At 39.8% G+C, this 17,242-nt stretch overlaps 1 protein-coding gene across 3 annotated transcripts in view; it reads left to right on the forward strand.

Annotated features, from left to right (window-relative positions):
- Positions 1-17,242, forward strand: part of LOC121372605 (tolloid-like protein 1) — a 201,864-nt gene that overhangs the window by 167,916 nt on the left and 16,706 nt on the right. For all 3 annotated transcript variants that reach the window (XM_041499020.1, XM_041499021.1, XM_041499022.1), the window contains exons 4-12: positions 678-898; positions 2,859-3,066; positions 7,495-7,745; positions 9,204-9,242; positions 9,929-10,112; positions 10,632-10,819; positions 12,054-12,270; positions 13,047-13,249; positions 16,464-16,637. In XM_041499020.1, coding sequence (XP_041354954.1) covers positions 678-898; positions 2,859-3,066; positions 7,495-7,745; positions 9,204-9,242; positions 9,929-10,112; positions 10,632-10,819; positions 12,054-12,270; positions 13,047-13,249; positions 16,464-16,637 — 1,685 coding nt within the window. The remainder of the gene's footprint in view (positions 1-677; positions 899-2,858; positions 3,067-7,494; positions 7,746-9,203; positions 9,243-9,928; positions 10,113-10,631; positions 10,820-12,053; positions 12,271-13,046; positions 13,250-16,463; positions 16,638-17,242) is intronic.

A 17,242-nucleotide genomic window follows, 5' to 3' on the forward strand; every position in this document is an offset into this window, starting at 1 on the left:
TTTAATCATGCAAATACATGTACTGCAAATGTAATACCAAATTAGTTTTATTTAATTATATTGATAATGAATGTAAAAAAACAACAATTTCCTTAATGGCCGTTTCTGAAACTGTATTTTTAATCTGTGCTGGATGAGATCTCTGTCACAAATTGTACCAGAATCTTAATTAAATATGAGCATCTGTCTCTGTCCATACATATGTCCAAGATCCATCTGTACATCAATATTTCTGTCCATCCATCCATCCATCCACCCAAACCCAAATACACCCATCCACCCAACCCACCAACCCAACCACCCAAATCCATCCATCCATCCATCCATCCATCCATCCATTCATCCATAAACCCACCCACCCACCCATCGATCTATCCAGTTGTCCGTCCATCCGTCTGTCCATCCATCCATCCATCCATCCATCCATCCATCCATCCATCCATCCATCCATCCATCCAGTTGTCCATCCGTCTGTCCATCCATCCATTCATGCACCCACCCACCCACCCACCCACCCATCCATCAATCCATCCATCACCAACCTAGAACTTGCATGTTTTCTTTTTGTGTTCACTGCTTTTATAAAACACTGAAGAAAATATTACTGTCATCACATATTTCAAATGTATTCCTGCAATTGTTTTCAGTTTAATTTAAAAATCTTTTGTTCCTTTCAGCTGTGAGCATGACTACCTGGATGTCTACGCCCAGATCAAGAGTGACCGCGAAATGGAGAAGCTGCTGGATGCACAGATGACCGGACGATTCTGTGGAGACATTCTTGGCAAGCTGCCAAACCTGATCGTCTCCACTAATAATGTTATCATTCTCTCATTCTACACCGACGCTTCCAAATCAAACAAAGGCTTTAGTGGATTTTACCAATTTATCGATGCTTGTAAGGACAGTTTTACATTCTCATTTTCTGCCACTTTTCTTCATTTTTCTCAAACATTATTTCATTAAAAAAATATTTTGTTGAGACGCAGGAGGTAACTGTAAGCATATCATTGAGGAAAGTATAAAATGAATAATAAAATAGATTTGTAAAGAAACATTTACAGTGCTGTAATTACAAACCTTCCGCTGTTTTATGATTTACTCTGTTCTGATTGGATGACATCACTAAAAAACTGAAATGTTATCCTTTGATGTCATTACATCAAATTGGACGTCATTACATAAATAGGTCATGAAAATGATGTTAGAAACTAAATATTTTGTGCTGTTTGTAATGACAGTGAAACCTCTGTAAACTGGAATTCTCACAAAACTGGACATTTTTCATAGTCCCTTTTTAAATACCTGTGCAGAAGAGAACCTCTGTAAACCAGATACCTCTTAAAACTGGATTTTTTACTTGGTCTCGAGCATGTTTGGTTTAGAGGAATTTCACTGTATAAGAATTGTTTGTTTGTAATTATAAACATATAATACCAGTAGTCACGATTTGAGTATAAAATCAGTTCACTAGGCTACACAATGTTATGCAATTTATAACTTAAACATCGATAAAAATTCACAAACAAAAATGACAAATAATTCTTATAAAAACAGTTATGACATTATTTACTATCATTTTTGTTTTCAATGTGTATTTTAATAATTCTTTTTGCTATAATCGTTTAGTATATATTTTACATTGGTTGATACAAATAAACCTGTGTTGAGAATTTACCAAAGCTGGCAAGAAAAGATAATTCTTAAGACAGCTGACTGCATACAGGTCAGTTTGTACTATAGTCTATTACAAGAACAGTAATACGACCTCTTAATACAGGTGGCAGCTTTAGACAGGTAGCTACTTAATACAATTGGCAGCTTTAGACAGGTGGCTACTTAATACAGGTGACTGCTTTAGACAGGTGGCTACTTAATACAGGTGACTGCTTTAGACAGGTGGTTACTTAATACAGGTGACTGCTTTAGACAGGTGGCTACTTAATACAGGTGACTGCTTTAGAAAGGTGGCTACTTAATACAAGTGGCTGCTTTAAACAGGTGGCAATGTAATACAGGTGACTGTTTCAGATAGGTGGCTACTTAATATAAGTGACTGCTTGAGCAGGTTTGACCATTTCTATATTCATATTTAAGTAGACCTCTACTGGTTCAACCAGAAGGAACTATAGGTTTCATCTCCAGCCTTCTTTCTGTCTGTCCATGTCTCACATATAGTTTACCAGACCTTGTTTTTACTCCACAAGTCAAGATATTGAGACAATATTTTGTGTATAGAATTATCATATAGAATTGCAGATCAAGTTTGACTTTCATGTGGATTTACTCATTTTTGACAGAATTAAGATTTATTCAAAGGCCATAACTATCAAACAAATTGAATGTATCTGTGTGATAGAGTTATGGCCCTTGAGCCCGGTAGGGAACAAACTTAGGAGATTTTGTTGGGCCCGGTAGGGAACAAACTTAGGAGATTTTGTTGGGCCCGGTAGGGGACAAACTTAGGAGATTTTGTTGGGCCCGGTAGGGGACAAACTTAGGAGATTTTGTTGGGCCAGGTTGGGGACAAACTTAGGAGATTTTGTTGGGCCCGGTAGGGGACAAACTTAGGAGATTTTGTTGGGCCCGGTAGGGGACAAACTTAGGAGATTTTGTTGGGCCTGGTGGGGACAAACTTAGGAGATTTTGTTGGGCCCGGTAGGGGACATGTATTGCTTTATCAGTACTCTAAGAATGCTTGCTTGTCTCTAACGACATTTGTTTTTCTTCATATTGTAGAATAACAAAAATTCAAAATGATCAGCTAATTTAGATATATTTTGTGTTTTTGTTCATATTATTAAAAAACATTTTTTTTCCAAAATGATGAGCTACGTTATGTATATTTTGTGTTTCAGCCATATACAATATAGGTACCGAGGCTCCCCCGAGGATGTGTGGTTATACCGTGCGCAGCGAGAACAAGATGAGTGGCTACATTGTGTCGCCCACGTTCCCTGGAATGTACCCAGACAATCTCTTCTGTTACTATAAACTGCAGGGAAAGCCCGGCCAGCGCATTCGCTTGAAGTTCCATGAGTTCCTGTTGTACCATGGGGGAGATTAGTAAGTAATTCACTCTGTTACATAACATCTGGGGTGACACATAGCCCAGTGGTGAAATGCTCACTTGATGCGCAGTCAGTTTAGGATCAATTCTCATCAGTGGGTCCATTTGGCTATTTCTTGCACCACGACTGCTATATCAAAGGCCGTGGTATGTGCTATCCTGTCTGTGGAATGGTGCATATAAAAGATCCATAGCTACTAATGGACAAATGTAGCGGGTTTTCTCTAAGATTTCATGACAACAGATAATTAATAAATCAATGTACTCTAGTGGTGTTGTTAAACAAAACAAATTTAATTTTTTTAACTATTACACAAAAGGGCAGGATGTAGCTCAGTTGATAAGAGTGTTTGCCGTATGTGCCTTGGTCATAGAATGTCAACCCACTACCTACTAAGGAGCAGGATGTAGCTCAGTTGATAAGAGTGTTTGCCGTATGTGCCTTGGTCATAGAATGTCAACCCACTACCTACTAAGGAGCAGGATGTAGCTCAGTTGATAAGAGTGTTTGCCGTATGTGCCTTGGTCATAGGATGTCAACCCACTACCTACTAAGGGGCAGGATGTAGCTCAGTTGAGTGTTTGCCGTATGTGCCTTGGTCATAGGATGTCAACCCACTACCTACTAAGGGGCAGGATGCAGCTCAGTTGATAAGAGTGTTTGCCGTATGTGCCTTGGTCATAGGATGTCAACCCACTACCTACTAAGGGGCAGGATGCAGCTCAGTTGATAAGAGTGTTTGCCGTATGTGCCTTGGTCATAGGATGTCAACTCACTACCTACTAAGGAGCAAGATGTAGCTCAGTTGATAAGAGTGTTTGCCGTATGTGCCTTGGTCATAGGATGTCAACCCACTACCTACTAAGGGGCAGGATGTAGCTCAGTTGAGTGTTTGCCGTATGTGCCTTGGTCATAGGATGTCAACCCACTACCTACTAAGGGCAGGATGCAGCTCAGTTGATAAGAGTGTTTGCCGTATGTGCCTTGGTCATAGGATGTCAACCCACTACCTACTAAGGGGCAGGATGTAGCTCAGTTGATAAGAGTGTTTGCCGTATGTGCCTTGGTCATAGAATGTCAACCCACTACCTACTAAGGAGCAGGATGTAGCTCAGTTGATAAGAGTGTTTGCCGTATGTGCCTTGGTCATAGGATGTCAACCCACTACCTACTAAGGGGCAGGATGTAGCTCAGTTGAGTGTTTGCCGTATGTGCCTTGGTCATAGGATGTCAACCCACTACCTACTAAGGGGCAGGATGCAGCTCAGTTGATAAGAGTGTTTGCCGTATGTGCCTTGGTCATAGGATGTCAACCCACTACCTACTAAGGGGCAGGATGTAGCTCAGTTGATAAGAGTGTTTGCCGTATGTGCCTTGGTCATAGGATGTCAACTCACTACCTACTAAGGAGCAAGATGTAGCTCAGTTGATAAGAGTGTTTGCCGTATGTGCCTTGGTCATAGGATGTCAACCCACTACCTACTAAGGGGCAGGATGTAGCTCAGTTGAGTGTTTGCCGTATGTGCCTTGGTCATAGGATGTCAACCCACTACCTACTAAGGGGCAGGATGCAGCTCAGTTGATAAGAGTGTTTGCCGTATGTGCCTTGGTCATAGGATGTCAACCCACTACCTACTAAGGGGCAGGATGTAGCTCAGTTGATAAGAGTGTTTGCCTTATGTGCCTTGGCCATAGGATGTCAACCCACTACCTACAAAGAGGCAGGATGTAGCTCAGTTGATAAGAGTGTTTGCCATATGTGCCTTGGTCATAGGATGTCAACCCACTACCAACCCACTACCTACTAAGGAGCAGGATGTAGCTCAGTTGATAAGAGTGTTTGCCGTATGTGCCTTGGTCATAGGATGTCAACCCACTACCTACTAAGGGGCAGGATGCAGCTCAGTTGATAAGAGTGTTTGTATGTGCCTTGGCCATAGGATGTCAACCCACTACCTACAAAGAGGCAGGATGTAGCTCAGTGATAAGAGTGTTTGCCGTATGTGCCTTGGTCATAGGATGTCAACCCACTACCTACTAAGGGGCAGGATGTAGCTCAGTTGATAAGAGTGTTTACCATATGTGCCTTGGTCATAGGATGTCAACCCACTACCTTCTAAGGAGCAGGATGTAGCTCAGTTGATAAGAGTGTTTGCCGTATGTGCCTTGGTCATAGGATGTCAACCCACTACCTACTAAGGAGCAGGATGTAGCTCAGTTGATAAGAGTGTTTGCCGTATGTGCCTTGGTCATAGGATGTCAACCCACTACCTACAAAGAGCAGGATGTAGCTCAGTTGATAAGAGTGTTTGTATGTGCTTGGTCATAGGATGTCAACCCACTACCTACTAAGGGGCAGGATGTAGCTCAGTTGATAAGAGTGTTTGCCATATGTGCCTTGGTCATAGGATGTCAACCCACTACCTACTAAGGAGCAGGATGTAGCTCAGTTGATAAGAGTGTTTGCCGTATGTGCCTTGGTCATAGGATGTCAACCCACTACCTACTAAGGAGCAGGATGTAGTTCAGTTGATAAGAGTGTTTGCCGTATGTGCCTTGGTCATAGGATGTCAACCCACTACCTACTAAGGAGCAGGATGTAGCTCAGTTGATAAGAGTGTTTGCCTTATGTGCCTTGGCCATAGGATGTCAACCCACTACCTACAAAGAGGCAGGATGTAGCTCAGTTGATAAGAGTGTTTGCCGTATGTGCCTTGGTCATAGGATGTCAACCCACTACCTACTAAGGGGCAGGATGTAGCTCAGTTGATAAGAGTGTTTACCATATGTGCCTTGGTCATAGGATGTCAACCCACTACCTACTAAGGAGCAGGATGTAGCTCAGTTGATAAGAGTGTTTGCCGTATGTGCCTTGGTCATAGGATGTCAACCCACTACCTACTAAGGAGCAGGATGTAGTTCAGTTGATAAGAGTGTTTGCCGTATGTGCCTTGGTCATAGGATGTCAACCCACTACCTACTAAGGAGCAGGAGAGTAGCTCAGTTGATAAGAGTGTTTGCCGTATGTGCCTTGGTCATAGGATGTCAACCCACTACCTACTAAGGGGCAGGATGTAGCTCAGTTGAGTGTTTGCCGTATGTGCCTTGGTCATAGGATGTCAACCCACTACCTACTAAGGGGCGGGATGTAGCTCAGTTGATAAGAGTGTTTGCCGTATGTGCCTTGGTCATAGGATGTCAACCCACTACCTACTAAGGGGCAGGATGTAGCTCAGTTGAGTGTTTGCCGTATGTGCCTTGGTCATAGGATGTCAACCCACTACCTACTAAGGGGCGGGATGTAGCTCAGTTGATAAGAGTGTTTGCCATATGTGCCTTGGTCATAGGATGTCAACCCACTACCTACTAAGGGGCAGGATGCAGTCAGTTGATAAGAGTGTTTGCCATATGTGCCTTGGTCATAGGATGTCAACCCACTACCTACTAAGGGGCAGGATGCAGCTCAGTTGATAAGAGTGTTTGCCATATGTGCCTTGGTCATAGGATGTCAACCCACTACCTACTAAGGGGCAGGATGCAGCTCAGTTGATAAGAGTGTTTGCCATATGTGCCTTGGTCATAGGATGTCAACCCACTACCTTCTAAGGGGCTGGATGTAGCTCAGTTGATAAGAGTGTTTGCCGTATGTGCCTTGGTCATAGGATGTCAACCCACTACCTACTAAGGGGCGGGACATCGCTTGATGCGCTGTTGGTCTGGGATCGATCCTCGTCGGTGGGATCATTGGGCTATTTTTCGTCCCAGCCAGTGCACCACCACTGACATATCAAAGGCTGTGGTATGTACTACCATGTCGGTGGGATGGTGCATATAAAAGATCCCTTGCTGCTAATCGAAAAGAGTAGCCCATGAAGTGGTGACAGCGGGTTTTCTCTCTCAATATCTGTGTGGTCCGTAACCATATGTCTGATGCTATATAACCATAAATAAAATGTGTTGAGTGCGTCGATAAATAAAACATTTTCTTTCTTTCTTCCACTACCTACTAGCCTTAAGACTGATAGCTTAACTGTGTACAGAGGCTGGTTTATACGTCTTCTAATGGGATGTCATTTCAATCCATTTTTTTATATGTCAGACATGTTTTTTACCAGGCATGATCTAGCTTAGGCGGTAGATTGCTTGTCTGAAGTGCTTGGTCAAAGAAGAACTCCCTTATTGAACCCATTCTTTGATTGGTTTTCTCCTATCCCAAACAGTGCCCCACAACTGGTTTAATTAATTATCAACGGCTGTGGTATGTACCGTCCTGTCTGTGCGAAAGTGCATACAAATAACCCTTTGCTGCTAAAGGGAAAATGCAGTAGACTACATGTCAGAATTATTGAATGAATTTTTTTTTAATATGCTTTAGGTGGAAAGAGTCCGAAATAATAAATTTTCAATTTTTTTTTCTTTTCAGTTGTCCATTTGATTATTTAAAAATATACGATGGTTATACAAGTGACCGCCCTGTGATAGGCACATTCTGTGGTAACTATAGCAACAAGCCTGTATTATACTCGTCCACCGAGGCCTTGCATCTGGAGTTTGTTACGAGTCAGGGGCGGGTAATATTTGGTAAAACAGCCTTGGAGAATCAGGCCGACTTCATCTCTGAGAGAAAGGGCTTTAACATCACGTACGAGTTCAGTGACTACTTCGTCAATTTAGGTGAGTCTTACTTGTTTATATCAGTTTAACATCACGTACCAGTTCAGTGACTACTTCGTCAATTTAGGTGAGTCTTACGTGTTTATATCAGTTTAACATCACGTACGAGTTCAGTGACTACTTTGTCAATTTAGGTGAGTCTTATGTGTTTATATCAGTTTAACATCACGTACGAGTTCAATGACTACTTCGTCAATTTAGGTGAGTCTTACGTGTTTATATCAGTTTAACATCACGTACGAGTTCAGTGACTACTTCGTCAATTTAGGTGAGTCTTACGTGTTTATATCAGTTTAACATCACGTACCAGTTCAGTGACTACTTCGTCAATTTAGGTGAGTCTTACGTGTTTATATCAGTTTAACATCACGTACCAGTTCAGTGACTACTTCGTCAATTTAGGTGAGTCTTACGTGTTTATATCAGTTTAACATCACGTACCAGTTCAGTGACTACTTCGTCAATTTAGGTGAGTCTTACGTGTTTATATCAGTTTAACATCACGTACCAGTTCAGTGACTTCTTTGTCAATTTAGGCGAGTCTTACGTCTTTATGTCAGTTTAACATCACATACCAGTTTAGTGACTACTTTGTCCATTCAGGTGAGTCTTACTTATTTATATCCAATCAACAATTCAACTGTCTGCAAATCAACTGACTTTTAAAAAAATTTCATTCATCCATTATTCGCTTTAAACATCCATCCATTTATACAGTTCTTCTATCCATCTATTCATCCATTAACCCATGTGTCCACCCATCAGTCCCCCTGTTTGTCCATCCATCCATCCATCCATCCATCCACCCACCCACCCACCCACCCACCCATCCATCCATCCATCTATCTATCTATCCATCAATCCATCCATCCATCCATCCATCCAATGCATCTATCCAGCCACCCAAATAAAAACCCACACACCCACCCACCCACCCACTCATCCCTCCCTCCCTCCCCCATCCATCCATTTTTCCATTCATCCATCACCCATACCTTATCCATCCGTCCGTCCGTCCATCCATCCATCCATCCATCCATCCATCCATCCATCCATCCCTCATCCATCCATCCATCCCTCATCCATCCGTCCGTCCGTCCGTCCATCCATCCATCCATCCATCCATCCATCCATCCATCCATCCATCCATCCATCCATCCATCCATCTATCTATCCATCAATCCATCCATCCATCCATCCATCCAATGCATCTATCCAGCCACCCAAATAAAAACCCACACACCCACCCACCCACCCACTCATCCCTCCCTCCCTCCATCCATCCATTTTTCCATTCATCCATCACCCATACCTTATCCATCCATCCATCCATCCATCCATCCATCCACCCATTTGTCCATCCATCTATCCATCCATCCATCCTGAGTTAATTTTGAGTATCATTTCATAATTTAGTATTTGTTGTGGTTTCTAAATGAATGTTGTTTCTGTTTTTAGATTTTATACAACCCGATTCTGAACATGTAATAGGAACAGGTGAGTTCCAGCTTTTCTTATTTCTGGAGTAAATATGAAATATTTCCTGTTTAGAATATCCACTGGTTAGTTCTTTTGTTAATTCAGGGTGGGGTCCTGTAGGTAGAGTGCTCACCTGAGGTGTTTCTGTTAATTCAGGGTGGGGTCCTGTAGGTAGAGTGCTCACCTGAGGTGTTTCCGTTGTAGGATCGAACCCCTCGTACACCCATTCTCTGATTAGGTTTTTCACCATCACAACCAGTTACCCATGACTAAAATATATCTGGTATGTGCTGTCCTGTCTATGGGAAAGTACTGCTAATGGAAAAATGTAAAAGGTTTTCTTACGACTACATATCAGAATGACCAAATGTTACACATCCAATAGCCAATGAACAATAAATCAATGTGCTCTAGTGGTGTCAAACAAACTTTAAATTTTACTCATCTACAAATAAAATGTTTACATTTTGGTATATTCTTAAGTAATTATACACTCAGAAATAAATATCACATTACTAGATGTGAAAACCTTTTTTCTTTTTGGTTTCCTTTTAACGTACTATTTTTAAAGTTTTAAACAATGTAGTAAGAACTATGATTTAAACACCTTTAAATATTAGCTCATGTTTTTTATCTGTGCTGGGGGTGTCATCAAACATGTTCTTTCTATTAATAACTGTACTGATCGGTTGTGTATTTTACAGAGTGTGACCAGCGAATTATGAGCAAGAAGGAGACAAATGGAACAATAACTTCTCCCTCGTACCCCAACTCATTTCCGCAGAATGTCACCTGTCGATACTACCTCGATGGCTTGATGGACAGGCAGAATCTAGAGAAAGCTAGAATAACATTTTTTGATTTTAACATACCCGGGAATATGCCTTAGTGAGTATACTGTGCATTGTGGGTGTAACATAGAAAATTGTGTGTCTGCGTTTGATGTGTTCTTTATTTAAAAATTATTACACTTTTAGTTTATTGTTTGTTAAAACAAATAAGCTTTCTTTTGTGTGTGTATATCAACTAAGATAAAATTAAGCAGAATTTAACTGCAAAGTTGACATATTTTTGCAGTTTGTGGATACAAATTGATATCTTTAATACCAAATAGAATTTTATAGGTGACAATGATAACATACATGTATGTGGACAAAAATACTATAAATAATATATCACACAAATTATATATAAATCAGGAGTATGAATCTTACAACATCTCTCCCAGTGTATGACTTAAGAAAGTGGAATCTTTCATGACTCATTTTCAAAATTAAAACAACTGTCCAAAACTCATGTAAACTATTAAAACAAGTACCTGTATCAAAAAACAAACAAACAATTTTTTAAAATACAAAGACTGATATACTAAAAAAAAGGTGTGTGTATGTGTGTATTATTTTGCAGCTGTATGATTGGCTATGTGGGTTTGAACGAAGACAGCCGATTGGGTAAAGGAGCTGTGAAGGAGAAGTTCTGCGGGACCCTGCGCCCCCCGTCCCTGAGCAGCGAGGGGCCGAGACTGGTTCTGACACTGGACACTAACGGGGCGGTCCGCGGGGGGAGATTCATGGCCAAATACAAATTTCTCACAGGTACGCTCTCAGAAGGTCTTTTTTTAATTGAATTATTTTACAGATTTTTCGCAAAAATGTGTCTGAGGTGTTAAAAGGTTAAAATATACAAGATGAATATTTGGATATACATGTACATGGAGAAAAAACAATAAGAATAGGTATTCTCTGTTCAGTACAACTTCTATAAAACAGTCTGTTATGTCTTGTATATGTCTTGTATATTTACAAATATATTGTCTAAAGTACAGTGAAACCCCTCGAATCAGAACCCTCAGTAAACTGAAATTCCCTCAACAATTGATTTAAAAAAAAAATATATTAGTACAAAACAGAACCTCTTTAAACCGGATACCCTTTAAAACAACTTTTGAATTAGTCCCTTAGGTGTCTGGTTTAGAGGGGTTTCACTGTATATTGATTAAAGTTTATATTATAAAAATAAACCTATTTTTGTATTCCAAACATTTACTTTTCATTACATCTTTTAAATAGTAAGTTATTATGTTAGGGGCTGTTTGGCAAGGATGGGAGGTGGGAGGTGGTCATTATAGAATTGATTGTATTTGTATTTAAATTATATATTAAAAATTGTTACAAGGGAGGAGATTAAACAAATTAGTTGATTTTGCTTTACATTAAAACCTGCCTGTAAATAACAACATGTATAGCAACATGTTTGTGTTGTCCACTAATTCAGTCATTTCAAATATGTTTAAAATTATTACAAGGAAGGGAGAAAAATAAATTACTTGATTTTGGATTATGTATTGCACTATTTATTAACCCCTAAAAGTAATGTAGTATCATTAATTGTCACAGCTTTACAAATTATACTGCCATTGAAACTAAAGGCAAGACCACACAATACGAGTGCCTCGTACGAGAATAGGTGATTGCATTGCAACCAATGAAATTGTAATTTTTGTCTTGTGACAGTCGGCTATTCCCATATGAGGCATTCCTATCATGTGACATTGCTTAAAACTGTAATTTTTCTCTTGTGACAGTCGGCTATTCCCATATGAGGCACTCCTATCATGTGACATTGCTTAAAACTGTAATTTTTCTCTTGTGACAGTCGGCTATTCCCATATGAGGCACTCCTATCATGTGACATTGCTTAAAACTGTAATTTTTCTCTTGTGACAGACAGTTATTCCTGTATGAGGCACTCCTATCATGTGACATTGCTTTAACATTTATTGTGAAAAACATTGTTGTATACTAATTCACTGTATTTTGTTTTTCAAAGATTTTGCAATAGCTGGGATCCCAATAGGCGAGGGCCTGTGTAAGTTTTTATATGACAGCACCAAGGTGAAGGCTGGGTACTTCAACTCACCCCGTCACCCTGGCAACTACCCCGTGGACCAGGACTGTGAGTACATCTTCCGTCCGTCCATCGGGGAGTTTGTACTGCTGGCATTTGAAAGCTTCTTGCTGGAGGAACGGGGGCCCAATGAGGCGGGGTAGGTTTAGCCATGTTACTGATCAATTTAAGTGAAAATCATTTTTAAAACTTTGGTGTTTGTCTATATTCAAACTGTGTATATATAGAGAATAGTACATGAGTGGCCATTAGATACCATTTATCTTACAATGAGTTGTTTTAAAACATGTCTTAACGAGCGAAAGCATGTTGATATGTTTTAAAACAATGAGTTGTAAGATAAATGGTTTCTAATCGACATGAATGTAGTATTCTATTTCTTACAATAAATTTAAACATCTTACAACAAATTTACTTATGGCCATTGAGCTTCCAGTTACATATGCAAACTTAGTGACATCAGGTGAATTTAGCACTAAGTTTGCTTTGTAAAACAGGACTCTGGACTGTAACTAATGCAGGGAAGACGGTAATTAAATATTTATTGATCAACTACATAAATCTATCAACATATTACGTGTATAGACATTGTGTGATGATTATTTTAAAATTGTATCATGGTCCGTGTTTATAAACCTTTAAAACTTTAGAGTGTAGACTTAAATCTTTAATGACGTCTCATGCATATAGCTGCAATAACATTGAAGTTTGAAGACATTATTAGAGAATAGAGTCTGGACATTACGTTTTATAAGCACACAAGCCCTTGATCCCCAATGTACAGTAAAAATAAACTTGATAAGCTACATTATTTCATCCAGTCTTAGCATAGATGACCGTTATGTTGTTATTGTGATTTTTGTATACATACATTTTAATAATTTTGACTTTGTACATGTCATGTGCTGTTTACAGATGTTTACAGACAGACTATGTAGCTATATACGAAGAAGGCCAGCCCAGGAACAACTTCACTCTTGTAGAGATGCATTGTGGGACTCTGTCGCCGGGTCCGTTTGTGTCGACGCGAGTGGTGAAGGTCGTGTTCCACTCTGATGAGGAGGAGAGTCTGATGGGTTTCAAGGCTTCCTACCAGTTCCTGGCCCAGAGAGACATGGGTGAGACTCTTCACACAACACGTATTGTACACTCATATTTATTAATCATTTGTTATTGGTTTCAAGGCTTCCTACCAGTTCCTGGCCCAGAGAGACATGGGTGAGACTCTTCACACAACACGTATTGTACACTCATATTTAATAATCATTGGTTATTGGTTTCAAGGCTTCCTACCAGTTCCTGGCCCAGAGAGACATGGGTGAGACTCTTCACACAACACATATTGTACACTCATATTTATTAATCATTGGTTATTGGTTTCAAGGCTTCCTACCAGTTCCTGGTTCAGAGAGACATGGGTGAGACTCTTCACACAACACGTATTGTACACTCATATTTATTAATCATTGGTTATTGGTTTCAAGGCTTCCTACCAGTTCCTGGTCCAGAGAGACATGGGTGAGACTCTTCACACAACACGTATTGTACACTCATATTTATTAATCATTGGTTATTGGTTTCAAGGCTTCCTACCAGTTCCTGGTTCAGAGAGACATGAGTGAGACTCTTCACACAACACGTATTGTACACTCATATTTATTAATCATTAGTTATTGGTTTCAAGGCTTCCTACCAGTTCCTGGTTCAGAGAGAAATGGGTGAGACTCTTCACACAACACGTATTGTACACTCATATTTATTAATCATTGGTTATTGGTTTCAAGGCTTCCTACCAGTTCCTGGTTCAGAGAGACATGGGTGAGACTCTTCACACAACACGTATTGTACACTCATATTTAATAATCATTGGTTATTGGTTTCAAGGCTTCCTACCAGTTCCTGGCCCAGAGAGACATGGGTGAGACTCTTCACACAACACATATTGTACACTCATATTTATTAATCATTGGTTATTGGTTTCAAGGCTTCCTACCAGTTCCTGGTTCAGAGAGACATGGGTGAGACTCTTCACACAACACGTATTGTACACTCATATTTATTAATCATTGGTTATTGGTTTCAAGGCTTCCTACCAGTTCCTGGTTCAGAGAGAAATGGGTGAGACTCTTCACACAACACGTATTGTACACTCATATTTATTAATCATTGGTTATTGGTTTCAAGGCTTCCTACCAGTTCCTGGTTCAGAGAGACATGGGTGAGACTCTTCACACAACACGTATTGTACACTCATATTTATTAATCATTGGTTATTGGTTTCAAGGCTTCCTACCAGTTCCTGGTTCAGAGAGAAATGGGTGAGACTCTTCACACAACACGTATTGTACACTCATATTTATTAATCATTGGTTATTGGTTTCAAGGCTTCCTACCAGTTCCTGGTTCAGAGAGAAATGGGTGAGACTCTTCACACAACACGTATTGTACACTCATATTTATTAATCATTGGTTATTGGTTTCAAGGCTTCCTACCAGTTCCTGGTTCAGAGAGAAATGGGTGAGACTCTTCACACAACACGTATTGTACACTCATATTTATTAATCATTGGTTATTGGTTTCAAGGCTTCCTACCAGTTCCTGGTCCAGAGAGAAATGGGTGAGACTCTTCACACAACACGTATTGTACACTCATATTTATTAATCATTAGTTATTGGTTTCAAGGCTTCCTACCAGTTCCTGGTTCAGAGAGACATGGGTGAGACTCTTCACACAACACGTATTGTACACTCATATTTATTAATCATTGGTTATTGGTTTCAAGGCTTCCTACCAGTTTCTGGTCCAGAGAGAAATGGGTGAGACTCTTCACACAACACGTATTGTACACTCATATTTATTAATCATTAGTTATTGTTTTCAAGGCTTCCTACCAGTTCCTGGTCCAGAGAGACATGGGTGAGACTCTTCACACAACACGTATTGTACACTCATATTTATTAATCATTAGTTATTGGTTTCAAGGCTTCCTACCAGTTTCTGGTCCAGAGAGAAATGGGTGAGACTCTTCACACAACACGTATTGTACACTCATATTTATTAATCATTAGTTATTGGTTTCAAGGCTTCCTACCAGTTTCTGGTCCAGAGAGAAATGGGTGAGACTCTTCACACAACACGTATTGTACACTCATATTTATTAATCATTAGTTATTGGTTTCAAGGCTTCCTACCAGTTCCTGGTTCAGAGAGAAATGGGTGAGACTCTTCACACAACACGTATTGTACACTCATATTTATTAATCATTGGTTATTGGTTTCAAGGCTTCCTACCAGTTCCTGGTTCAGAGAGACATGGGTGAGACTCTTCACACAACACGTATTGTACACTCATATTTATTAATCATTAGTTATTGGTTTCAAGGCTTCCTACCAGTTCCTGGTTCAGAGAGACATGGGTGAGACTCTTCACACAACACGTATTGTACACTCATATTTATTAATCATTGGTTATTAGTTTCAAGGCTTCCTACCAGTTCCTGGTTCAGAGAGACATGGGTGAGACTCTTCACACAACACGTATTGTACACTCATATTTATTAATCATTGGTTATTAGTTTCAAGGCTTACTACCAGTTCCTGGTTCAGAGAGACATGGGTGAGACTCTTCACACAACACGTATTGTACACCAATACAACAAAGCTGTTAAAGAGACATTCCTGACTTTATAGCCATTGTAGCATGTTTTCAACCAAAGGATTAAAATTACATATACCATATATTAAATACATTTTCCAAGTGTATGTGCAGAAAAATTGTGCAGGGGGTCTAGACAGGGGAGCAATTTGTTTTAAGGGGTCGGGTCATGTTCCCCTGCAAAATACATTGAGAAAAAAGAAAATTCACTTGAAGCAGGGAGGCATTTCGATCTCCAAAATCCCCTTTGGACATGCACTTGTTTTCCTGCATGGAATATCAATGTTGATATATATCCAGTGTGAAGTAGTAGTTCAAACTTTATATTACCTCCTAATATAACATTTTTAAAATACATAAATACAAAATTATTAGGAAGTGAAGTCCTGTTTGATGTACTATAAATATTAGAATTTATGACTAGAATGATATTGAATATACAAACATTGGCATTTTCATGTGTCCGTTGACATATACCCGGTACTACAATTTCAAGGCACACTCAAAGATTACTATAAACACTAATTAAAATGTTCATATAAAATGTAGAAATATATGGATATGCATTACAGAAAAAACTGTCAGCATCATGCCATACTTGTATACTGCTGCACATCAGTTAGGCAATGCTGCTGTTAAAGTACCGGTAGTGACCATTGTATGTTGTTGTTTCAGACTGTGGATACCACTCGGTCCACGGGGGCGGTATTGGAGGGGTGATCAAGAGTCCAGACTACCCCCGCAAGTACAACCCGTCGGTGTTCTGTCAGTGGGTGATCAAGGCCAGCAAGGACTTGAACCGAATCATGCTGGAGTTGTCTCACTTCCAGCTGGAAGGCAAGATAGAGAGTACGTGACAAGTCGCGGTTTACTTAACAATTGTCTTTTGTTTCTTTTACGTTCATCAGGGTATCGGTGGCGCAGTGGTTAAGTCATCAGTCTACAGGCTGGTAGGTACAAGGTTTGCAGCCCGATACTGGCTCCAACCCAGAGCGAGTTTTAACGACTCAATGGGTAAGTGTAAGGCCACTACACACTCTTCTCTCTCATTAACCAACTAACAGCTAACCCACTGTCCTAGACAGATAGCCTAGACAGATAGCTGAGGTGTGTGCCCAGGACAGTGTGCTTGAACCTTAATTGGATATAAGCACGAAAATAAGTTGAAATGAATGAATCAAAATAAATTCATCCGCAAATTGTGTGAATTGGCAAAGATTTCCAGATGAATGTAAAAAAAATAACAGACAATACTTATTTCAAACATACTTATAATAATAACACTGAAAAAGTTCATATTTTATTTTAAATAATTTTTGGGTTCTTAAACAATAATGCTCAGTAAGACAAAGTACCAATATAAAGAGACATCATCAGATATGACGTTCCCTTAGAGTTATTTTTACATTCATCAAAAAATGAACAAACTCGCGTTGCTATGGCTGGACCAATAC

This window comes from Gigantopelta aegis, chromosome 4 (genome assembly GCF_016097555.1).
Source record: "Gigantopelta aegis isolate Gae_Host chromosome 4, Gae_host_genome, whole genome shotgun sequence".
NCBI lineage: Eukaryota > Metazoa > Mollusca > Gastropoda > Neomphalida > Peltospiridae > Gigantopelta > Gigantopelta aegis.